The following is a 26,186-nucleotide window of genomic DNA, read 5'->3' as shown; positions in this document are numbered from 1 at the left end:
GTTTCTTCCTGCCCATTTTTGGGGATAAAAATCAATGACTTCCATATATATTTTTCTTCATGTACTATGAAGAAAGTATTCCCGTTTTCCTTGTTGGTAATTAAGGCTCCGTTGTCACGTAACTTTTTATTCATATCCTTGTGCGTTTTTCTGTAAATATGGTTTGCATTACAACAGTGTTTCCTTAGATCAGTGGTTATGGCTTTAATTGCCTTCTGAGCTTGAACTGTCTTTCTTATTACTGAAGACCGCTATATCTGCAGCACTTTTTCTTGCAACAATATCATCTACGAGAATTTTGGGGACAATTTCAGGCTTTGTACTGTATTTCGGCCATTTTTTTAGCAGGTTGGTTTCTTTGTCTCGCTGATAAGTCGGATGTGTACGATTATGTATGGCGATATTACTTTTGTTCTGCTTATGCTGCTGTACAGTTTTTAATTTGTAAATTTTACGGCTTTGTTTTCGAGTGATCCTCAAATACTGATCAACCACAATATTAGTGATATTAACTAAAAATTTTTAGCAGTTGTAATTCTTGCAGTTATCAGTACTTCTCAGCGTTTTTCAGCTCTTTGGCCTGTTGTACAGTTGTTGCTGCTGATCTTGGTCTTATTGTATTTGGGAAAGATGCCCAGATCTTTGTATTCCTTGTTGAATGCTAAGTTACCTGTAGTTCGAAGAGCTTCACTCCCAACTGGCATATCGGAACAGTAACTATAAAATTTATCCATGGTGTATGGCGTTGCTTGGGGTCAGCAATTGTACTATAAATTAATTAGAAAACTTTTACTGCTTCTCTTACTTCTTACTGTATTTTTTAGCATAAAACGTTTTAGCAACATGCTGCCCTCAATAGGTACATTCCAGTTACTTGTAAATCAAAATGAAGTGTGATTAGGGTTGTTTGGTAGGTGTCACGGCATAGGCAAGTACAGAAATTTAGCCGTATGCAGAAAGATTATTTAAATTAGTGAGAGAATACATATACACCTAGACTGATCAACACAATCTGTGATTTACAAAATAGCGTTTAGCACGTAAAAAGACCTTTGTAGCTGAAACTGGGAGAGACTGCCATATAATATAAAACGAACACATACTTTTAAATGTATGCTAGACAGAAATTTATGCTGAATCGGCTGTAGCCACCCAGATTAACGCCACTAGCCTCCCATTCCAGGATACCGTGAATTTATATATTACATAAAATGAACAAGGGACGCCAAATGGACAAGGATGAATAATGGAAATTTTCATTCACGGCACAGTACATGGTATATCAGAAGTCTCTCTTTCTTTATGAGTCATAACTTCGCTAATTGGTTTGATACAGCCCACCACGAATTTCTCTCTTGCAACCGCTTTTCGTCTCTGTACACCCAACGTCTTCAATTATTTGCTGAGTGTATTCCAATCTAGTCTTCCTCTGCACTTTCTGCCCTCTACAGCTCCCTCTAGTACCATAAAAGTTATTCTGTCTTGAAAGATCTATCATCCTGCCCTTCTTTTTGTCAATGTTTTCCATACATTCCTTTCCTCGCTGATCCTGGGACGAACCATCTCATTCCTTATCATGTTAGACCATCTAATTGGCAACATTTGCCTGTCGCACCACATTTCAAATGTTTCGATTTTCTTCTCCCTCAATTTTCCCGCAGTCATTGTTCCACTACCATACAACGTTATACTCCAAACCTACAGCCTCAGAAATTAATTGTTAGAAAATTAGGTCAATGTTTCACTCGCAGGCCTCTCTCGGCCATAAACTTACTTTTTTCCAGAGCTAGTCTGCATTTCACGTCCTCCTCGCTCCGTCCATCATGGCTTACTTTGCTGCTTAGGTAGTGGAATGCCGTAACTCCGTCTCCCTCGTGATCCACATTTCTGGTAATAAAAGTTTCTCGCTGTTCACCTTTCCGCTACTTCTCATTACTCTCTTCTTTCTTCGATTTACTCCCAGTCCACATTTGGTACTCATTAGGATGTTTATTCCATTTAACATATCCTGTAACTCTTCACTTTCACTGAGGATAACAGTGTCATCAGATAATCTTATCACTGATATCCTTTCATCCTGACCATTTTAGGTCGTTTCCTTTATTACCGTCATTGCTTCTTAAACGTGTTCATGAAGCAGTAGGGGCGAAAGATTACATTTCTGTCAAGGACCCTTTTTTAAACCGAACTCTTCGTTTTTGTCTTCAAATCATAATATTCCGTAAGGGCTCTTCTACATATTGTACATTACCCGTCAGTCCCTCCAGTTTACCCTATAATTCTCAAGAATTTCGATCATCTTGCATCACTTTAGATTGTCGAGCGCTTTAACCAAGTCGACAAACCCAATGAATGTCTCTTGATTTTTCTCGAGTCTTGCGTCCATCATCAGTCGCAACGTTAGAAGTGTCTCTCTGCTGTCTTTACCTTTCCTAAAACCAAACTAATCATCATCTAACAGATCCCGAGTTTTCTTTTCCATTCTTTTGTGTATTATTCTTGTCAACAACTTGGATGCATGAGCTGTTAAGCTGATTGTGCCATAATTCTCGCACTTGTGGGTTCTCTATCTTCAGAAGTGTGCGTTATACACTCCTGGAAATGGAAAAAAGAACACATTGACACCGGTGTGTCAGACCCACCATACTTGCTCCGGACACTGCGAGAGGGCTGTACAAGCAATGATCACACGCACGGCACAGCGGACACACCAGGACCCGCGGTGTTGGCCGTCGAATGGCGCTAGCTGCGCAGCATTTGTGCACCGCCGCCGTCAGTGTCAGCCAGTTTGCCGTGGCATACGGAGCTCCATCGCAGTCTTTAACACTGGTAGCATGCCGCGACAGCGTGGACGTGAACCGTATGTGCAGTTGACGGACTTTGAGCGAGGGCGTATAGTGGGCATGCGGGAGGCCGGGTGGACGTACCGCCGAATTGCTCAACACGTGGGGCGTGAGGTCTCCACAGTACATCGATGTTGTCGCCAGTGGTCGGCGGAAGGTGCACGTGCCCGTCGACCTGGGACCGGACCGCAGCGACGCACGGATGCACGCCAAGACCGTAGGATCCTACGCAGTGCCGTAGGGGACCGCACCGCCACTTCCCAGCAAATTAGGGACACTGTTGCTCCTGGGGTATCGGCGAGGACCATTCGCAACCGTCTCCATGAAGCTGGGCTACGGTCCCACACACCGTTAGGCCGTCTTCCGCTCACGCCCCAACATCGTGCTGCCCGCCTCCAGTGGTGTCGCGACAGGCGTGAATGGAGGGACGAATGGAGACGTGTCGTCTTCAGCGATGAGAGTCGCTTCTGCCTTGGTGCCAATGATGGTCGTATGCGTGTTTGGCGCCGTGCAGGTGAGCGCCACAATCAGGACTGCATACGACCGAGGCACACAGGGCCAACACCCGGCATCATGGTGTGGGGAGCGATCTCCTACACTGGCCGTACACCACTGGTGATCGTCCAGGGGACACTGAATAGTGCACGGTACATCCAAACCGTCATCGAACCCATCGTTCTACCATTCCTAGACCGGCAAGGGAACTTTCTGTTCCAACAGGACAATGCACGTCCGCATGTATCCCGTGCCACCCAACGTGCTCTAGAAGGTGTAAGTCAACTACCCTGGCCAGCAAGATCTCCGGATCTGTCCCCCATTGAGCATGTTCGGGACTGGATGAAGCGTCGTCTCACGCGGTCTGCACGTCCAGCACGAACGCTGGTCCAACTGAGGCGCCAGGTGGAAATGGCTTGGCAAGCCGTTCCACAGGACTACATCCAGCATCTCTACGATCGTCTCCATGGGAGAATAGCAGCCTGCATTGCTGCGAAAGGTGGATATACACTGTACTAGTGCCGACATTGTGCATGCTCTGTTGCCTGTGTCTGTGTGCCTGTGGTTCTGTCAGTGTGATCATGTGATGTGTCTGACCCCAGGAATGTGTCAATAAAGTTTCCCCTTCCTGGGACAATGAATTCACGGTGTTCTTATTTCAATTTCCAGGAGTGTATTTTCCTGAAAAGCGGATGGTATATCGCCAGGCTCATACATTCTACTCGCCAGCGTGAATAATCGTTTTGTTGCCACTTCTCCCAATTAATTTAAACATTAAGACGGAATGGTATCTATTACCCTTCTGCCTTATCTGAATTTAAGTCTGCCAAAGCTCTTTTGTATTCTGAGTCAAATATTGGTCCCCCAGTATCCTCCCTATCGGCTCCTGTTTCTTGTTCCATCACGTCATAAGGCAATTCCTATCCGTTACGGAGGCATTCGACGTACTCTTTCAACTTATCCGATCTCTTCTCCGCATGTACCGCTGGAAATCCCACAGCACTCTTAATGTTATCGTCTTTGCTTTTAATTTCGCCGAAGGTTGGTTTGATTTTTCCATATGCTGAGTCAGTCCTTCCGTTAATCATTTCTTTCCCAGTTTCTCTGTGCAGACCTGTTTCCTCCTGCATTTCTCCATTGACACTCGGGTCGTATTGATTGCATATATGATCCTGCAGGTCATAACGACTCCAAGCTGATTATCATTACCTTGTCAGATTCCAGAGCCTACTGTCGAGCAACGGCATGTATGTAGAACGGGGAAGTGGAAGAAGCTGGGAAGTTGGGGAGTCGTGCTAGTTGCCCATGTACGAAAATGTTTCTTCTCAGTGATCACCCGCTTGAAAAGTGAGGCAGGGAATTCTTAAGCAGGCATCTTCAGCTTCTTATACATTTCCGCAGGTTCGTCATCTGGGTCAGTTGCTCTATTTTTGAGTAAACAAGATTATGTGTTGGAAATGGATGAGTGACTGTAAAAATCGGAACCACTACAGAACAGTTTTATTGACAGAATGACGACCAAAAGTGTGAGACTTTGTATGTATCAGGTGATTATGACTAAATACATGCTGAAACAGCGACTACGAAAGGGAAGACTGGTGGACACAGCTTAAGAAAACTACTTCCAAACATTAGTCCCGTAGCTTACCTTCACTCATTGTGATGATCTCGTCATCTGGAAGTCGCAGGATCTCAAGTGTGGGCATAGTGACCACTGGTCCATCCAGATTGCCAACTTTCATGCTGCCCAATGTCAGCTCCTTCATGTGGACGTCACTGGATAGGAGTTCCGCTAAGAACTCCACTGAAATGGCAGAGAGCTGTCCCGACGAAGTCAGCTTCATGCGCGTCATCTCTCCTCCGAGCTCAGAGATGAAGCGCCGTTTGAAAAAGATCCAGAATTCGTCACTGGGAAATTTTAGGTGGAAGGTCCCTCGCTTGATCTCCTTCATGAACCTGACGCTCTTCACGCAGTGTGTCCCTCCTTTCTTCTTACTGGAAATGAGCTGTAATTGGTTGGCAGTCACACACAGGGTGCGCAAAATGACTCTGGCCCGAAAAATGTTTATAGTAACATTGACGCGGATTGACCTTTGTTAATGAAAATTGCAGAAAATACAGCAAATGGGCACCGGTGGCGTTCATGTAGCGCTGTGGTCGATTTACCAAACTGTGAGACACGAGAAGCAGGTCTACATAAAATGTTGTATTGAGACTTGCGGAAGGTATTGAGAAAACTTGGCGAAACATTAACACTGGGAATTCCTTTACGGATTACACCCAGGCCAAAAAACTTCTAAATAACGATCTAACATTAGTTGAAACTCTCACAAAGAAGAAAGCTGAGGTTCCGAATGAAATGCTGGCAAACAATAGCAGACCAGTGTTTTTAACCATATTTGGATTTCAGAGGGATGTAACGCTGGTTTCGTATTTGCCAAAATGGAATAAAGCTGTAGTATTACTATCTACAATGCACCATGACTGTAGCTTGTCTTCAGAGCAGCATAAGATGCCTGAAGTATATTACATTACAACAAAACCACATGAGGAGTTAACGCAACAGATAAACTTGCCAGCATTTATTCCTGTGAAAGTTGTACTAAGAGATGGCCTGTTTCTTTGTTCTGTACCATGCTAGAAATGGCTGCAATAAATTCTTATGTGTTCTATGTACACACTATTCCTGGCTACAATCAAAACAAATTATACAAAAGGCGGCTATTTCTAAGAGAACTTGAATCTGAGCTGACAAAACATATGCGAGAGAAAATAATGCCTAAAATTATTCCTGACAAAATCAGATTAAGTTTGGGAACTATTGCTGCAATGAGTTCAGGAGCAAGACAACAGAGGAGGGGCCGATGTAAAGAGTGTAGACTGAAGAAAGATCGAAAGACTAACGAAAAGCGTGCCAGTCAATCATTCCTCTGCCAACAGCATGAAAATATTTACTGCAATAACTGCGTACGTTATACCAAACCCATATAAATTGAGTTAAACATAGATCCTCAAAATCAAATATCATTAATAAATTTAAATTTTAAGATAATTATTGTGTACAGTAAAAGTTAAAATTTAAACTGCAACATGCGCTTAGGTGCAAAAATCCTAATACAAACACTATTTTGAAATACCATGTATGAACATTTGTTTCTCAAACTAAAATTTTATAAAACGTTTTTTGTATTAAATATGTTCAATAAATTTTGAAAAGTTCAAACTTCTGTTTTTGTACATAAAAAACTAAATACAAAATAAATTTCCGAGAATCATCTAAGAATTTATCTTTTTTTAAAAATTCCAGGTCTAACAGACCCATTCACAATATGGTTGTTTCTGTTTGTAACACAATAGGAAGGTTAAAATAACATAATGTGCAAGAAGTAAGGTGCAATACTCTGGAAATTCCGAGAAAATGCCAAGAGAAGTTGTAATTTGGTCATGTCATTTGGTTTTTGTATGTCATCGACATGCACATCTGAGGAAGAGCAAGTTACGTTACTGTGAAAAAATCTCTGCCTCTGTGCAGCCTGATACATTCTTATTTGAAGTGTGATTAGTAATGGACGTATTCAGTAGTGCTGTGTTGACTTGTGATGGTATCCAATAGATGAAGAAAGACTGATTGTAAAGGGCAGGAAGGTTGAGTAACATGAATAACTAACAAAGCGAAAAGAATATCTATTTTGAATAATATTTTTTTGAAGAGAAGAATTTTGAAGTGAGACCAAAGCACTGCGCAGCTAGGAACGATTACTGTCGGTTAGTTAACCCGCTCAGAGCTGAGAGAAAGACTACCCCATTTGCCTGAGTCATACATTAACATATTAACTGATTAATATGTTTGGTTTTTACAGAAATTTTCTGTTAACATCGTACCCTTTTTGAGTCACTGTTGACTTTGTTAAGCGTAGTACAGTTCATCCCAATGTTATGTGTGAAGATCGAGCAAAGTTTAACTCTGTCACATTCCTTGTACTCTAAATGCTGTAGCAGGCACTATATCAGCTTATCCTATTGGTTTTGTCAAGAACACTTCTGAAAATCATTTGGAGAAAATCTTTAGTTTGTTGTAGATACGAAAGGTAGCCTATGATAGCTTAATCTCCATTTATTTACGAGACGTAGTGCATGAACAGCATAAGGACCATACCACACATGTATATTGTATGAGAAAACAAATACTGCAATAAGACAATTTTATTTGCTGCGTAACAACATTCTTTTCAAAAGATGTACAGTCAGTGACTCTCTTTGGGTTGTGCGCATACCCGATAATTTTGTAAATAAACTTATTTGGTAGACACATCTCAGCTATGCTCACTTTGGTCTGAGAAAATGCTTTCACAGACTTTGTACCACTTGTTACTTTAATAACACGCAGAAAAAAATACAGAAAGTTTTAACAAAATGCAAATTGTGTCAGAAAGCCAAACCATTGACCATTACACATCTAGCACTATTCTTTCCTAAAATTCCTTCTAAACTGTTGAAGCAGGCTGCAATAGACCTGTTAGGACCTTAGGACCTCTTGTCAGATCACTCAGTGGATACTGATACATTTTTGGTATTGTTGAATTAACTTCAAAAATCGTTTCATTCACTCCTTTACGAGAAGCTACTGCCAAAACAAAATCCAAGGCCTTTGTCAATAATTTTCTACGAGAAGTTGGTCAGATTGATATTGTCATTTCCGACTATATTTAGTTACGCACTTCACGACGTCCCAAATTATACCTGTTTTTATTTCACTCTATTGGCCTCAGTCCAATCCAGCCATGCAGGATATATTGCCATCGTCAACACCAGACTTGGGATAAGCACACTCACACATTCCATGAGATTCTCTATGAGTTACCACACGATTCTACATCGTTATCTCCGTTACTTGTACTCAAAAATCAACAGCTACCACATCGTATCAGGAAGTTAATACTATTTCCAGCTTCAAAAAAATTACGACGTAAGAAGGTAGTAGATATGGCATTAAACAACTTCAAAAAGGATTCAGAAAGAAGAAAGAAATCTCAGCAAGGACAAGGAAACATAAAAAATTTACATTTTGGCTCTCTCACTATTTAGCTTGTAAAAACAAGCATCTCAGTCACGAATTCTTTCTCGTATGTAAGGGAACTTATGGGATACGTGGAATTGTACGCTAGTGTTGCGGAAATTTAAACTATTTGGACACAAGAGCATGCGACTTCATCATGTTTAACATATCAAACCATATTCAGAATAATTCTGTTTATTAAAACGGTAGCCAGATGACAGAGTTACATGTCACCTGTTTCTAAAATACTTCTTGTGTAGTCGTGCATAGCAACAGTTAGCGTTAAACAATGTATTGCAGAGTGACTCCCGTCCCTAGGAAGGCAGTTTTAACAAGAATTGGGCGACTATTGTCCACCAACAAACTTCATTTATCGCGCAACGACTCGAGCGATTTTGTGCCACGACTCGTATACTAAACAAACTGCCACTTACTTCGAAATTTCGTATAGAAACCGAATGAGAATAAATAATTTCTAATAAAAGTGAACATTGACTGTATGTTTTAAACCAGTTCTGAGAGGATACACACGTTATCAGCAATGTGTTGTTCGCTTGGAAAATATTTTTGGCTGTAAAAAGTGATGATAATACAGAGACATATAACATTTTCTACCATTTGTGATGAGATATACAAGTGTTAGGATGGTAACTGTATTGTCTGGAAAGAAGAGTGATAGGTATTTTGATGTCAGAAGCTTTTCAGGATCTATTGTGGAGTGATGATGTGTTTATTGAACTGTAATATTTACGAATATAATTATGAAGTGTTGTTTACGTAGCAATAAATGGACAAAGACAGAGCAAGGGATTATTATTTGAAGTGTATACTGAGATGAAGCCAGTGGGTACGATAATGTTGTAACAGAATATTGAGATTTATGTTGGTAAGGTACATACGATGACCGTTATGAGGTTTATGATGTATACTCCAATAGAATGAGGCAATGATCATGAAGATTAGTGAAGAGAAAGCGTGAGTGAGTAATGGTTAGATCATAGGGACGCTCTTTTTTTGTTACAGTGAATTTTTATGCCATGTGGATGTATTTCGTGTTTATAAGCCTAAAAGGTAAGTTTCTGAAAATACACAGCTGGATGACAATAGTGAATAAAGATAACCTGAATTGAAAGAACATGGTTATTTCTTGAATGTATAGTTTATAATCATCTGACGCAAATTGTTCAACCTTTTTACTAAACATATACGCTGTTTTTTCATCGAAACAACACAATGTATATCAATTATACTTTACAGTGATTTGAGAAGCGTATCTTTTTTCTCCATTTGTGGAAACAAAATCTTTTGCAATGATGTGGCTCAGCATTGATCACTACTGCATATTGTGATACAGTATATGGTACTATATGGTATCCCACTGAACTTTTTGTGATTTGCCTTTGTATTAGTGTCTATTTTCCTGTTTACACTAATGAATGACATTCTTTTGCGATTTGCGTATAGCTCCATGCACACGAAAATTTAACTTCTATTGAATTCTGTATAACAAAACTGCCGTTTCTTGGTCTAACAGATAAACCCTGCACGTTTATGAAAGGATGTCATAACAGTCTAGGTGATTGGGAAATTGTAAATTCTTCGGAAGAGAAGATGAAATTCATCACTCGCGAGGTGTGACATGGGCAGACAATATGCAGGAGTTATAAGGAATATTAATGACGATTTTTTTACTTTTTAGCTTTATTCTTTTTTGACATGGCTTATGCTAAGTTTCTTTTATATCTATTTTTCTACTAATATGTGTGACAGTGCAGATTAACTGTCGTCTTCTTCTATTTACATATGATATAGTAACAGGTTTTGCTTTAACTTAAGGAATTTTCAGATCGTATTTGCTTTTTACACTTATATCATGTATTGAGTTTCTTTATAATTCATATTCTCTTCGAACCTCGCCACTGCTTAAATTCTGAATGAAAATCATCAACAATAGTGGCTGATGACTTCCGGTTAAGAAGTCACCCCATGTTCTGCCAACGGCCTTGTCAAAGAGGACGGAGGAGCGGACAAAAGTTCACTGCACCCTCTTCTCCTTGTGGGAAATTGCCACTAAGAGGTGGGCTAGTCAGCAATGATCAACGGCATGAGCATGCAGAGGACAATTGAAACCACTGACTTATAGCGACATATATGCATCCGCAGGACAGTAATTGAGAAAGTGTCATGATTAGATCTCCACTGGCAAAGTGTTCTGAACTAGGCCCCCATTCGGATCTCTGGGAAGGGACTGCCAAGGGGAAGGTGACTTAAAAAAAAAAGATTCAATAACCAACGGAAGGGTAATGTTCTAGGGGTCGGGATGGTTAGTGTCAGAAGTTTGAACACTGTGGGGAAGCTAGACATTTTGGAAAGGAAAATGCAGAGGCTCAATTTACATATAACGAGGGTTACAGAAGTTGAAAGACCATATGTATATCAAGTCAGACGAGTATAGGGAAATATCAACAGAACCAGAAAATTATACAATAGGAGCAGAATTAGTTGTGAGTAGGACGGTAGGACAGAGAGTGAGTTACTACGAACGGTTCAGTGATAGGGTTCCTCTCATCAGAACCGACAGTAAATCATCTCCGACAGCCTTAGTTATCTACTAGTCATGGGGAATTTGAACGTGGCAGCAGGGGAGGCAGTGGAAGAAAGGGTTACAGTAGACTGTGGCCTAGACACTAGGTACAATAGAGGAGAAAGGTTAACTGAGCTCTGCAATAATTATGAGTTAGTAACAGCAAATGCTCTGTTCCAGAATCGCTAGAGGAAGAGCTATATTTGGAAAAGATCCAGCTAGAATACGTCATAGTCAGACAGAGATCCCGAAATCAGATACTGGATTGTAAAACGTACCCAGACATAAACCCTGATCGCAATTTACTAATGATGAACAGTCGGATGAATTTTAAGAGAAGAGTCAGGAAGAATTAATGCGCAAACAAGAAGGCTACGGTGATACAAGGAAATGAAGAGATATGCTTGAAGTTCTCTGAAATTATAGATACTGCCATAACTGGTAGTTCGGTAGGCACATCAAATTCAGAAGAATGGTCATCTCTAAACAGGATAATCACATTTGGAAAAATAAACCTAGGGAAAGGGAAGGAAACGGCGAAGGAACCATAGATAACGGAAGAAATACCTCAATTGAGCGACTGAAGAAGGAAGTAAAAAAACGAGGAGGGAAATTCAGTAATACAGAAGTACAAGTCAGTTAGGAGAAAAATGATAACGAAGTGCAGGGAAGCTAAGGTGAAATGGCTGCATGAAAAATGTGAAAAAAGTGAAAAAGAAATGATTGTTGGAAGGACTGACTCAGCAAATAGAAAAGCCAAAACTACCTACGATGAAATTAAATGCAGGAGAGAGAGTGGATATGTGGAAAGAGTAAATTCAAGGCATCTATGAGGAAAAGGACGTGTCTAAGAACTCGACAGAAGATGAGATAGTGGCGAGATAGGGAATCCAGTAGTAGAATCACAACTTAAAAGAGCTTTGGACTACTTAAGATGAAGTATAGTAGAAGGAATTGATAACATTCCATCGGAATTTGTAAACTCATTGGAGTAAGTGGCAACAAAACGACTTTTCACGTTGATATGTAGAATGTGTGAGACTGGCGATAAGCAATTAGACTTTCGCAAAAACATCGTCTTTACTTTTCCAAAGGCAGCTGTTACCGACGAGTGTAAGAATTATTGCAGAAGCGACTTAACATTTAATGCATCCAAGTGTATGACAAGGGGTATTATACACTCTAGCACTCCGTCTTCAGGCCACGAGTGGCCTACCGGGACCATCCAACCGCCGTGTCATCCTCAGGGGAGGATGCGGATAGGAGGGGCGTGGGGTCGGCACACCGCTCTCCCGGTCGTTATGATGGTAGTCTTGACCGAAGCCGCTATTTTTCGGTCGAGTAGCTCCTCAATTGGCATCACGAGACTGAGTGGACCCCGAAAAATTGCAACAGCGCATGGTGGCTGGATGGTCACCCATTCAAGTGCCGGCCACGCCCAACAGCGCTTAACGTCGGTGATCTCACGTGAACCGGTGCATCCACTGCGGCAAGGCCGTTGCCTTATTATACAAAAGAATGTAAAATAAAATAGAGGGTAATTTTGGCTTTAGGAAAGATAGAGGCACCAGAGGCAGTTCTATTATTGCAGCTGATAATTGAAGCAAGACTGAAGAAAAATCAAGACATGTTCATTGGATTTGTTGACCAGGAAAAAGTATTTGACAATGTAAAACGGTGCAGGGTGTTCAAAATTCTGAGAAAGGTATGGTAAGCTATAGGGAACGATAGGTAACATAAATATGTAAAAGTACCATGAATGAACAGTAAGAGTGAAAGACCAAGAAGGAAGGGCTCGTATTGAAAAGAGTGTAAGTCAAGGATGTAGTCTTTCGTCCGTACTGCACAGGCTACACATCTAGCGAGCAATGACGGAAATAAAAGAAAGGTTCAGGAATATGATTCAAACTCAGGATGGAAGGATATCAGTGATAAGATTGGGTCATGACATTACAGGTTCCGTTGAATGTAATGAACAGTCTGATGTGAACAGAACATCGTTTGAGAATCGCTGTGGCCGAGCGATTCTAGGCGCTTCGGTCAGGAACCACGCTGCTGCTACGGTCGCAGGTTCGAATCCTGCCTCGGGCATGGATGTGTGTGACGTCCTTAGATTAGTTAGGTTTAAGTAGTTTTAAGTCTAGGGGACTGATGGCCTCAGATGTTAAGTCCCATGGTGCTTAGAGCCATTTGAACCATTTGAGAATCTTGTAGATTTATTCGACGGTGGCTCCCCTTGTAAGTAGGCTGTTTAGGTTTTTTTATTGGTAACGCCACCTCTGTATAAAAATCACTGGCTGTGCTGTGTGCAGTCTGTGGCTGCTTTGCATTGTTGTAATACTCGCCATTGTAGTGTTAGGCAGCTGGCTGTGAACAGCGCGTAGCGTTGCGCAGTTGGAGGTGAGCCGCCAGCAGTGGTGAATGTGGGGAGAGAGATGGCGGAATTTTGAAATTTGTCATGAACTGCTATATATATTATGACTATTGAGGTAAATACATTGGTTGTTCTCTATCAAAATCTTTCATTTGCTAACTATGCCTATCAGTAGTTAGTGCCTTCAGTACTTTGAATCTTTTATTTAGCTGGCAGTAGTGGCGCTTGCTGTATTGCAGTAGTGGGAGTAACCAAGATTTTTGTGAGGTAAGCGATTTGTGAAACGCATAGGTTAATGTTAGTCAGGGCTACATTTTTTTGTAGGGATTATTGAAAGTCAGATTGCGTTGCGCTAACAAAATATTGTGTGTCAGTTTAAGGACAGTCGTGTATAATTTTTCTAAGGGGACGTTTCACCCTAAAGTACGTCAGATAACGTTGAATCTTTGTTTTGTTATGTTTTGATGATTATATATCGATTCTGACTCGTAAATATTTTCTGATTTTTTAATGATTGCATCTATATTCAGAAAAAGTTATTTTAAGAGCAAATTATGTGGAGCACTGAAGTACATTGTGTCACAATATGATACAGAATTACAGTGTTCCTTTTTAATTATGTGTCTGCTCACGAATGAAATTTCGTTTTTCCAGTTCCTTTGCTCCATGTTGTGAATTTCAGTATTGTGAAATGAATTAGTAACGAAATATAAAAAAACTAATTTTCTAATTTTTTTATATCATACTACATCCTGGTACTCCCAGGAGTGTATTTTCGCATAATATCTAGGATGTATTATGAATGGTAAAAGAGGCTTTCGGGAATACGTGCGGAAGATAGCGAGCCTGTGGCAAACACAGTAAGACAAGCGAAGTCATTTAGCTGTTTTTGAAGAAAACGTAAGAGTTTGTTTGTTGTTTGTGTGTGTGTGGGGGTGTGTGGTTATTGATGTAGTAAAGCGGCATTGCCTTATGACTGAGAGGAAATGCAAATTTTCATGGGCCATACTTCAGGGGTGATATAAGAGGAGACTCCAAGAGAAGTAGAAAGAAGAGAATTATTTGGCCAAAGTAAGCATTAAAATGTCTGCAGCTGCAAGACCATTATTGTAATTGTTGCCGCCATCTAAGACGTCACCCTAGACGCTTCGCAGAAAGTAAGATAGAACCATTTCAGATATCCAGTTCTGTAAAACACTAGGCAAAGTCATACACGAGTTTCTTTGGACAATGCAGTAATTGTGTGAAGTTGAATCATAATTTTACTAACCCAAATCGTTGTCCATACTCTTTTATCTTTAGTTCCAAGAATCACAGCCTGAACGAAAAATGTTACCAGATGCCAATTTTGTCACAATATAGTTAAATTTTCTCTTAATTGAAGGTTCATTTCCTGTTGATTAATCGAACTCATTGTGAAACTTTTGTACTACAACAAACCTTAACTAATTTTTGCAACCAGTATTTAATAACTGCTGAAATTATTGAATCTAGCTAAGGGTTGTGAATTTTATATTTTATTCCCCTGTGCTGATTACTTTTATGCGTTTTGGAAAATTTGTGTAGCGGTATTGATATCTTGGCTATCACACTTCAGGGTTGTCTTGGTATTTTTATGTTATTTTGTAGTTATTCGTATTTAATTGAATTGTACTAATATGGAAGGTTTGGTTCATCAAAATTTGATTATCGTAAGTGTATGACAGTTGTATAATCTTTGTAGCAAGTACTTTAGTGTTCAGTTCTGTTAGAAACTAAAAACTAAAATGAAGTTATGCAAAGTACGTACCTTGCAGCATCGTTGCAGTCGGGATGAACGGTGACAATAGCTGATGGAATTTTCTTCGTGAATTCGAGTCTGATGTAGCTACCATCCTTGACAAAGTACAGGAAGTTAATGAAGTTCTGGGAAAGATCGCCTACTGTGTGAATCTCGTCAATGATGTCGCTCCTGAAGCAAGAAAAATTAACACTAGATATTTAAGAGTTCCAGCACTTTAATTAGCAGATTCACAAAGCTTGGTACAGAAAAACTAAAGTAGATATGTACTAAATATCGAAACTAAAACGAATACCTTTGCGAAACTGTGTGACACCAGTTTCCGGCTGCAAAGAACTAACACACTACATCCTTTACATCAAATGCTCTCAGAGGGTGTCTGAATGTTTGCTGCTGGTGCTGCACGAATCTTTCATGGTAAATACTCTCTTCTTCCTTGCCTACTCCCGACTCTCTCTCTCTCTCTCTCTCTCTCTCTCTTTCCCTCCCCCTCTCATTCTCTTCTCCCTCTCTCTCTCTCCGTCCCCCCCTGTCGCTCTATAACACTTTCACATTCTTTACATGTACAAATGACGTTTACCATAAGCGAAGGTGTCAGCAACAAGGAAATTAGATATTGATAAAATAATCGATTTGCTTGGTTGGACAGACTGTTTAGGGTAGCACAAAATTTCCACCTGAAATGAGTATCGTCACATAATCACGACCGTAGTTCTTGCATCCTGACTACATAGCATAAGATATGTCTAGCTTTGGGAGTTCATCAGCTAAACATGGAACAGACACCCTGTCGTTGCAGAAACTCACAAAAAAGCCAACAAGTTCTCGCCAGTTGAGATTATACCAAACGCATTTGCGCCTTTCAGTGAATGTAACAAACTATCGCTCACGTTACATACTCCAGCAATGGATTCTCTTATTGATTCTCTGAATACCATTTATATTCGATTGGAATATTTTTCTGTGTATTTTTAACTGAAGTAGCGCCCTGTATAAGGTCACGTAGGCAGAGAGATGGATAGAGGGGAAGACTGTGATTCAACAGGAGCAATTTCAGAAAAAAGTGGTCGTTTACATGTTCTACATTGGACACAGCAGAGTACAAATGCTTCGTGAGGAGAAATCAGTAAAACCATTGTCTATAAATACATTGATCAGCCAGGACATTAAGGCCACCGCCCTGCTATCGATATGAACCCGTCCAGGCGATAGCCACCTGCCTCGAGATGACTGGGTGTTTGTGTTGTCCGCATCATTTCATCATCACTCAATAAAGTGGCGAGTTTGGACTGAGCAAAGGTTGGGGCTTTGTACGGCCGCTGATAACCGCGCAGTTGAGCGCCTCACAAACCAAACATAATCATCATCATCATCATCATCCAGGTGATTGCAGCGTCACCCGGAGAGGAGTGACTGCTAGTCATAAACACGCACGGTGCATGACTATCAGTCATACACCTCTTGATGACGATCATGTTTCCCGACGGCAGTGGCATTTTTCAACGAGATAATGTGCCATGTCACAAGGACAGGAATGTGATTTGGAGAGGGGGAGGGGCACTTCAAGATACAGAGTGGCAAGTTCTAACTGATGTGCTGCCTTCAAAAATGCTTCAGCTTGTGAAATTTCATCACAAAGTAAGTAACAGTGCCGCAAGCAAGTCCTTCGTCAAGAGAGGAGATACCACAAAAATCGCCTTTATCGTACCTGATATAAACAAACACGTAATTCAGAAGTATCTGTATTACGACTTTCATATAGAGTAGTCAAGATGTTGACGTTGAGCGTTCATTCATGGGCCAGTGCATTTCCCAATACACAGTACAGTACGTCGGATACCATCTGATCTTTTCTACATTTGCATGACTACTCTGCAGTTCCAAGTTAAGTGCCTGGTAGAGGGTTCATGGAACCACCTTCAGACTACTTCTCTAGCATTCCACTCCCAAAAAGTGTGCCAGAAAAACGAACACTTATTTCTTTCGTGTGTGCTCGAATTTTTCTTATTTTATTATTATGATCTATTCTCCAACGTAGGGGGGTGTCAACAAAATAATTTAGCACTCAGAGGATAAACTTTTGTGACTGAAGTACTGTGAGAAGATTACGCCGTAACGAAAAACCCATTTGTTTGAATAATTGCCACCGCAATTCGCGTACTATATACGTAACACTCTCTCCGCTCTTTCGCGGTAATAAAGCGAGTTGCCCTTCTTTAAGCTTTTTCGATGTCCTTCAACAACCCTGTCTGGTACGGTTTCAATTTGGGCAGCAGTACTCTGGAAGAGGAGTAGCAAGCGTAGTTAAGGCAGTCTGTTTGGTAGATCTGTTGCATCTTCTAAGGTATCAGCATTATCTATATGTCATCTCCAATTTAAGTTGTACGATATGTAATCCCTTGGTATTTATTTGAATTCACAACCATTAGATTTGTATGACTTATCGTGTAACCGAAATTTAACAGACTCCTTTTGGTACTCATGTGGATAACCATACACGTGTGTTTTTTTTTTTAAAAAAAAGAGTTAAATGTCACTTTTCGCACGATGCAGATATAACGTCTAAATTATTTTGCAATTGGTTTTGATCTCCCTATGACTTCACTAGAGGGAAAATGACAGCACCACATGTAAACAGTCTACTAGGGATGCTCAGATTCTCTGTTAAATCGTTTATATACGTTAAAAATAGCAGAGCGTCTATAATGCTTCTTTTGGGAGCGTCAGTTATCACTTTTGTTTTCGATGATTATCCTTCAGTTACTAAGAAATGTTTTAGGTAGCACTGATTACTTCGTCTGGATACACAGATAGTTGAGTTTCAGAAGAGTAACATTTTCTGAACTCGTGCTAACTATGTGTCGGCAGATCGTTTTCTTCCAGGTAATTCATAATGTTCTAACATAGTATATGTTTCAAAATCGTACTGCAGATGGAATAATGTGATACGCCTCTCTATTTACTTTCTTGATTACTGGTGTACCCTCTGCAGCTTTCTAGTTTTTAGGTGAGAATCTATCGCTGAATACTCCGTTGTACCTGTATATGTTGTTCACTATGGAGCTATTATAACAGTACACTCTCGTAAACAGTCTGGTCAGGAGACTTCAGTATGTTAACTGATTTAGACTGCATCGCTACATCGAATATATCTACTTCTAACATCCAAACCACCAGATACCACATACTCAGGTTGGTAACAGACTTTGTAAGTAGCTAGAGTGTGAACCAAAAGTACGATTTACTTTTAACGGGCGTAAACGTTAATTAAAAGTAACACCAGAACAACACAGCATATCAAAGGCACAACTGGGACTACAAAACAAATGTTGCTTCCGTGGAAAAGTTGGTAGAGCGTTAGATCCTCATCCCAACGACGAAAAAATAATTTTTACTATATTATGCATCAAAGTGTTATATGGGACAACGTGATTATGACTTGTGAAAGAGCTGTTTTGAGTTTACAGCTATGTTCTCTTGGCAGTCTGCTTTCGCTTCGTTTCTTTGAAAGTAGTAAACATATGTAGTACATCTGTAGTTCCACGGAATATAGAATAAGAACACAGCAATAAAGAAACGAATGCATCACACGTGCTGAAGTAATAGTAATAATAATAATAACTAGTAATAAACAAAATAATTATGTCACTACTAAGGCATACGTTCAACTACCGAAGCGAAAGCAGAGCGCCAAAAGAACATTGCTTCAAACTCCGAAAAGTCGTTTTACGTATCAGAAAAACGTTCTCTCATGTAACTGTTTCACGTGGGAAAGCTCAAGCGAATTTTAATCTGCTTTATTAAATACACTGTCCAGTCACATTAATGTGACCACCTTACAAAAGCGTGAATAACCTGCTTTTGCAGCGTGGATAACTGCGATTCGTGCAGGAAGAGGGTCAGTGAAGTTCAGGAACGTACCGACAGGGATGTGTAACCATGCCGAATCCAATGAAATGGCCAGCTGCGCTACTTTTCTCGGTTAAGAGTCTACATCTACACGGATACTCTGCCAGTCACATTTAAGTATGTGGCCGAAGGTTCATCGAACCACCTTCACTATAGTTCTCTGTTATTTCAATCTCATACAGCGGGCGGAAATAATGGACACCTATATCTTTCCGTGCGAGCTCTGATTTCCCGTATTTCATTATGGTGATCGTTTCTCTATGTGTAGGTCGGCAACAAAAAATTATTTTCGCAATCCGAGAAGGAAGTTGGTGATTGAAATTTCGTGAGAAGATTCCGCCGCAACTAAAAACACCTTTGTTTTAATTATGTCTATCACAAATCCTGTATCATGTCCGTGACACTTTCTCCCCAACTAAGCGATAATACAAAACGTGCTGCCTTTCTCTGAACTTTTTCGATGAACTCCGTCGATCAGGTCTGGTAAGGATCCCACAATGCGCAGCAGTATTCTGAAAGAGGTCGAACAAGCGTAGTGAAGCCCGTCTCTTTAGTAGACCTGTTACATTTTATAACTGTCCTGCCAATAAAACGAAGTGTTTTGTTAGCCTTCCCCATAATATTTTCTACGTAATCCTTCCAATTTAAATTGATCGTAATTGTAAATCCTAAGTATTTGGTTGAATTTACGGATTCAAGATTTGACTGAGTTTCACGGATTCCTATTAACACTCATGTGAATGACCTCACGCTTTTCGTTATTTAGGGTCAATTGCCAATTTTCGCACCGTACAGATATCTTTTCTAAATAGTCTTGCAATTTGTTTTGATCTTCTGATGACTTTACTAGTCGATAAACGACAGCGTCATCGGCAGCCACCCTATGACGGCTGCTCACATTGTCGTTATATAGATGCGAATCTGAAGATGGCATATAACACTACTTTGGGGAACGCCAGAAATCACTTCTATTTTACTCGATGACTTCCCGTCAATTACTACGAACTGTGACCTCTCTGACAAGAAAATCACGAATTCACTCACATAACTGAGACGATATTCCATAAGCATGCAATTTCACTACAAGCCCCTTTTATGGCACAGTGTCAGAAGCCTTCTGGAAATCCGGAAATACGGAATACCACTCAACATTTCGTGTGAGTAAAGAGCTAGTTGTGTTTCACAAGAACGATGTTTTCTAAATCCGTATTGACTGTGTGGCAATAGATCGCCGTTTTCGAGGTAATTCATAATGTTCGAACACAATATGTTTCACAATCCTGCTGCATATCGAGATTAATAATACAGACCGGTTAATTTAGTGGAAGACCTTTCTTGAAAATTGGTGTGACCTGTGCAGTTTTCTAGTCTTTGGGTACGGCTCTTTCGTCGAGCGAACGGTTATACGAGTAAATGATTGTTAAGTATCAGCATACTCTGAAAGGAACCTAACTGGTATGCAGTCTGGACCGGACGACTTCCATTTTTAAGTGATTTAAGTTGCTTCACTACTCCGAGAATATCTGCTTTTACGTTACTTATGTTGGCAACTGTTCTTGATTCGAATTCTGGAATATTTACTTCGTCTTCTTTGATGGTGGAATTTAGGAAGCCTGTGTTTAGTAACTCGGCTTTGGTAGTACTGTCGTCGATAGTATTTCCATTGCTATCGCGCAGAGAAGGCATCGATTGTGAAATGACGCTAGCATACTTCACGTATGACCCGAACCATTATAAGCATCTCGCATTTAAGTCCGCGCTAAATTTCTAGCTTCTGTAAAAAATCACCAATATTGGGGATTTTGCGTCTGTTTAAATTTGGCATGTTTGTTTCGTTGTTTCTGCAACAGTGTTTTGACCCGTTTTGAGTACCAAGGAGAATGTGCTCTGTCGTTTGTTAATTTATTTGGTATAAATCTCTCAACAGATGCCGATACCATTTCTTTAAATTCAGGCCATAATTGGTCAACACTTAGATTGTTAATTTGGAGGGACTGGAGAGTGTTTCTCAGGAAGGTGTCAGGTGAACTTTTTTCCATATTTTTGAATAGGTCTATTTTTAGTTTCTTTTTAGAGTATTTGGGGGTTACAATATACAATCTCGATACGACAACCCTGTGTTCACTATTTCCAGCACACGCTTTGAGGCTCTTTATCAGCTCAGGATTATTTGTTACTAAGAGGTCAACTGCGTTTTCACAACTGTTGACTATTCGCTTGGGCTAATGAACTAACTGTTCGAAACAGTTTCCAGAGAAAGCGTTATCACAATTTCGTATGCTGTTTTATGCGTACCTCCGGAATTAAACATGTATTTTCGCCAACATATCGAGTGTAAAGTCACCACCATCTATAAATCCATTCCAGACGTTAAAATAGAACTCTTGTTAATAAATTAATCTTTTATATTTTATTTTATATTTCTGTGTAATTTATTAATTCACAATTCTAGACAATACTTAGACTATTTGACTGCAGGATTACAGCTACAGGTTGTTATTTGCAGCGTATTAGTTGCGGGACGTGAAAGCAGACGTGTCCGGGTCGAACATACTACTGCATCGAGCTGTTCGTTTTAAACAGAGCCGCGCATAGGTCAACTATCTAAAGTACGAGTTAACTGCAGGTAATGTTAGAACCACAGTAACATGTGTATTGTGAGTTATTGCCGATAACACGCTAGTAGCAATACTGTTATCAGTAGCTGTTTTTCTTTATCTTTGTAAATATTTCTTCACACTTTCAGTTTCGTCATTTCTTGTAGTTGTGAATTCAAATCGCGAAGACTTGTTACGAACGGGATACGGTTGAGAATACAGCCCCACCGCTGCTCTAATAATTTTGGCGAGATTCACTGTAAACGAAAACCACAAACACTTTTTCGACAGTCGTACACAATACATTGTGAAAGTCTCAGTTGCTTCACGAGGAAGCTGTCTGATCGCTATATACAGTGTATCGCACAGACTAATGATATTCAGGCTCACACGTGAGCACAGAAGTTGTACCTGAGTTAAGGTCTGTTAACGTTTGTTACTGTATGAGAAATATTTGTGAGATCCCTTCTCCTGAGGGACACACACTGCTTGTCGACGCAGTTGTACTGTTACAATTTCGCGAAGTTTCAGACCTGTTACGTATTTGACGCGTTCTTCGAAGGCTCGTTCCAGTGCCATATGAAAACGTACGCAAAAAAATAACAAGTATGTAGATGGTGTAATTCGGCAGCAATAACCGTTAAAAATTAGTTGTAAAAGTTTTAAAATTGGACACTAAAACTTCGCAAAAACAGTACCACGAAATATTTATTACCATTTGTTTGAAACTGCCTGTCTGACCTGTCACACGATGCAGTTACGAATGTTGATGTTGATTGGGAGGCAACATTGACAGATATTGTGAATAACGTACTAGAAAAATCCGGAATTGAGTGTGTTATTTCAACACTTGGAACACTGTGCTGTTCCTTTACGGAAGATCATATAACAGTTACCAGTGGGTTCTTTCTTCACATTTAACCAAATCACTGAGACTCTTAGCTATATGCAACCGTCATATATAATAGTGCTTATTTCAAGGTGTAGATCCTATTAACAGCAAGAAGTTACTCCCCCGCCCATAACTGACCATAATATGTTTGTCGATTAGAAGAATGTGGCGTCAAAGTGTTCCTAGCTTCCACAACCTAGACATTTCCCTATTATTAAACTACAGTGAGCTGTTCTGGAACAATAACCTATTAATCAACTATACCTGGAGCATCTCATGGCGAATGTGATGCAAACGCCAAATGATCAACATCCAGGTTCTACGTGGGATGATTTTGGGTGCATAACTATATTGAGAGAGTGTTTAGATGGTACAGAACCGTGTTTCTATTTGTAGAAACTGCTACAAATGAAACTGGTTTCAGTTAAAAATGTTCTGTCAGTGATAGTGACATCAATAAAAATCATAAAAAGGTTCAAGCATTAATGGCTACATATTATAACTAAATACGAGCTTACCGTATTTCCATGTTCATTGACTCAAGTGAAGCACAGTAGACGTTGTCTTGTTGATCAGGCATATTTCCCAAAAGGCGGAATTTATCTGTGATAAGCATTACTTTGCGATACGTTGTCACAATGGCATCGTTCTCTCTTTCTTTGTCAACAATCTTGCAGGTGACCTGAAAAAGCAAAGGTAAGTTGTCATATTTCTAACTGAAAAGCTGATTGAGGCAAGTAGACTGTAGTAAAAATGGTTTTTGTTTATACACACATCAAAAAAAGTTTTGTATCACCTCGGTTCATAGAGTACCGGAACCCGTACAGAAAATTGGAACAGAGATCAACATAAACATCATTTCTGCCCTTTTTATTGCTCATGAAAACCACACATTACGTGTTGTACCACCATACAGCGAGGCTTTCAGAGGTGGTGGTCCAGATTGCTGTACATATCGGTACATCTAATACCCAGTAACACGTCCTCTTGATTGATGCATGCCTGTATTCGTCGTGGCAGACTATCTACAAGATCACCAAGGCACTGTTGGTCCAGATTGTCCCACTCCTCAACGGCGATTCGGCGTAGATCCCTCAGAGTGGTCGGTGGGTCACGTCGTCCATAAACAGCCCTTTTCAGTCAATCCCAGGCATGTTCGATAGTGTTTATGTCTGGAGATGATGATGGCCACTCTAGTCAAGCGGTTATCCTGAAGGAAGTCATTCACAAGATGTACACAATGAGGGTGCGAATTGCCGTCCATGAAGACGAATGCCTCGCCAATATGCCGCCGATATAGTTGCACTATCTGTTGGAGGCTGGCAATTGCGTACCCTACAGCCGTTACGGCGCCTTCCATGAGTACCAGCGGCGTACGTCGGCCCCACACAATGCCGCCCCAAAACAGCAGGGAACATCCACCTTGCTGCACTCTCTGGACAGTCTGTCAAGGCGTTCAGCGTGACCGGGTTGCCTTCAGCAGGTCTCTGGCGATTGTATGTTTGAAGACATATGCGACACTCAGCGGTGAATAGAACGTGATGCCAATCCTGAGCGGTCCATTTGGCATGCCCATCTGTACGGCACTGCATGGTGTCGTCGTTGCAAATGTGGTCCTCGCCATGGACGCCGGGAATGAAACTGCGCTTCATGCAGCCTATTGAGCATAGTTTGAGTCATAACACGACGTCCTGTGACTGCACGAAAAGCATTATTCAACATGGTGGCGTTGCTGTCAGGGTTCCTCTGAGCCATAATCCGAAGGTAGCGGTCATCCACTGCAGTAGTAGCCCTTTGGCGGCATGAGCGAGGCATGTCATCGACAGTTCCTGTCTCTCTGTATCTCCTCCATGTTCGAACAACATCGCTGTGGTTCACTCCGAGACGCCTGCACACTTCCCTTGTTGAGAGCCCTTCCTGGCACAAAGTAACAATGTGGACGGGGTCGAACCGCGGTGTTGTACGTCTAGGCATGGTTGAACTACAGACAACACTGGCCGTATACTTCCTTCCTAGTGGAACTGATCAGTTGGACTCCCTCCGTCTAATAGGCGCTTCTCATGCACGGTTGTTTACATCTTTCCGTGGGTTTAGCGACATCTCTGAACAGTCAAAGGGACTGTGTCTGTGATACAATATCCATAATCAAAGTCTACCTTCAGGAGTTCAGGAAACTGGGGTGATGCTAACTTTTTTTTGATGAAGTCTCTGTTCGGCCCTCTGTAAAGGTCACGCTCAAGTATCACACTGTAATCCTTCTCTAAAGATCAAAATGCAATTTGGAGGCAATCTCGATCCTGATAAATGCATCAGTTCATATTACATGTAAGTCATTATTACCTGTATATTCAACGTAATGTGTTACAGATCGGGGTTAAAAAATTTTGATGTAAGTTAATTTTCACGACGAGATTAGACAAACGAAAGTAACCGATAATGGATTTTCTCGCAGGTAAATTGTGGGAAGTTGAGTTTAGATAAGTAGAATGAATCAACATACAGTACCCGTTCAAACAAGTTTCGGGCTTGCAGCCGGTCGTCGTTCAATACTTCGCACGATATTTCAACTGGGCACCTGCCAGCCATCTTCAGGTGAGCCGTCGCAGACTGGCGAAGACGTCCTCCGTTCCGCAATATATAGCGTACTGTAAGTATTCTGCGCATGCGTCGAAAACTTGATAGTTGAACCACACTGTCCGCCGGCAGCGCCCTCGCTGGTGGAATAGCGGAACTCAGTCGCCCTCTGCGTTGCTGTTTGCCACGGCCGTCGACGCACTCTGTCGTCTTCGATTTGAGCAAATCGTGGAGATGATGGGATTCCATGCACTGTCCAGCTGGTAGCCGCTGTCACGGTTTAACAGATTTTCCGCCAGTCGTATTTCTACGGATTCTTTAATAATGGAGTCCCAGAAAGACGTTGCTGTGGACAAAATCATTGTTTTCTCATACTCCACTGAATGTCCAGTAGAAATACGATGTTCAGAAATAGCGGACTTGCTTGGCTGCAAAAGGCGGGTGTAACGTTGATGTTCAGTGCAGCGTTCTTTCACGGTGCGTGTGGTTTGACCTATGTAAGCCATACCACATTGGCACGGTATCTTGTAAATTCCGGCCTTTCGTAGTAACAGATTGTCCTTAACGGATCCCACAAGGTCCGCAATCTTCGATGGTGGGCGGAAAACCACTTTTACCTGAAATTTTCGGAGGATTCTTGCTATTTTAAACGAAGTGTTGCCAACGAAAGGAAGAAAAGCTAAAGATTGTTCCGGCATGTTCTCCTCTTTATTCACTTCCTGCTTCTTAGTTTTAACTGTTAGTGCCCTGTTAATCTGCCGGATGGAATACCCATTTTCGCTGAATACTGTCTTTAGATGGTCGAGTTCTTGAGGTAAGCTATCTAGATCTGAGACAGTATGAGCTCTATGAACAAGTGTTTTAAGCAAACTCATGGATTGCGATGGGTGATGGCAACTCGATGCCTGCAGGTGCAAATCAGTATGAGTGGGTTTCCGGTAAACTGAATGTCCTAGAGAACCATCATTCTTCCTTCGAACCAGGACATCCAAGAACGGCAAACAACCATCTTTCTCTATTTCCATGGTGGACAGGATGTTGCTATGAATGGAGTTGAGGTGATGTAGAAACTCCATTAATTT

General features: G+C 40.8%; 1 protein-coding gene across 1 annotated transcript in view; it reads right to left on the bottom strand.

The window, feature by feature from the left end:
- Nucleotides 1-26,186, bottom strand: part of LOC126241313 (toll-like receptor 2 type-1) — a 149,541-nt gene that overhangs the window by 96,294 nt on the left and 27,061 nt on the right. The window contains exons 2-4 of the mRNA XM_049947997.1: nt 23,049-23,212; nt 15,142-15,303; nt 4,987-5,333 (exon numbers count right to left, since the gene is read on the bottom strand). Of these exons, the coding sequence (XP_049803954.1) occupies nt 4,987-5,333; nt 15,142-15,303; nt 23,049-23,212 (673 nt within the window). The remainder of the gene's footprint in view (nt 1-4,986; nt 5,334-15,141; nt 15,304-23,048; nt 23,213-26,186) is intronic.

This window comes from Schistocerca nitens, chromosome 1 (assembly GCF_023898315.1).
Source record: "Schistocerca nitens isolate TAMUIC-IGC-003100 chromosome 1, iqSchNite1.1, whole genome shotgun sequence".
In the NCBI taxonomy this organism is placed as follows: domain Eukaryota; kingdom Metazoa; phylum Arthropoda; class Insecta; order Orthoptera; family Acrididae; genus Schistocerca; species Schistocerca nitens.
Note: the sequence above shows the minus strand (reverse complement) of the source record. Positions and strands in the feature narration are given on the sequence as shown.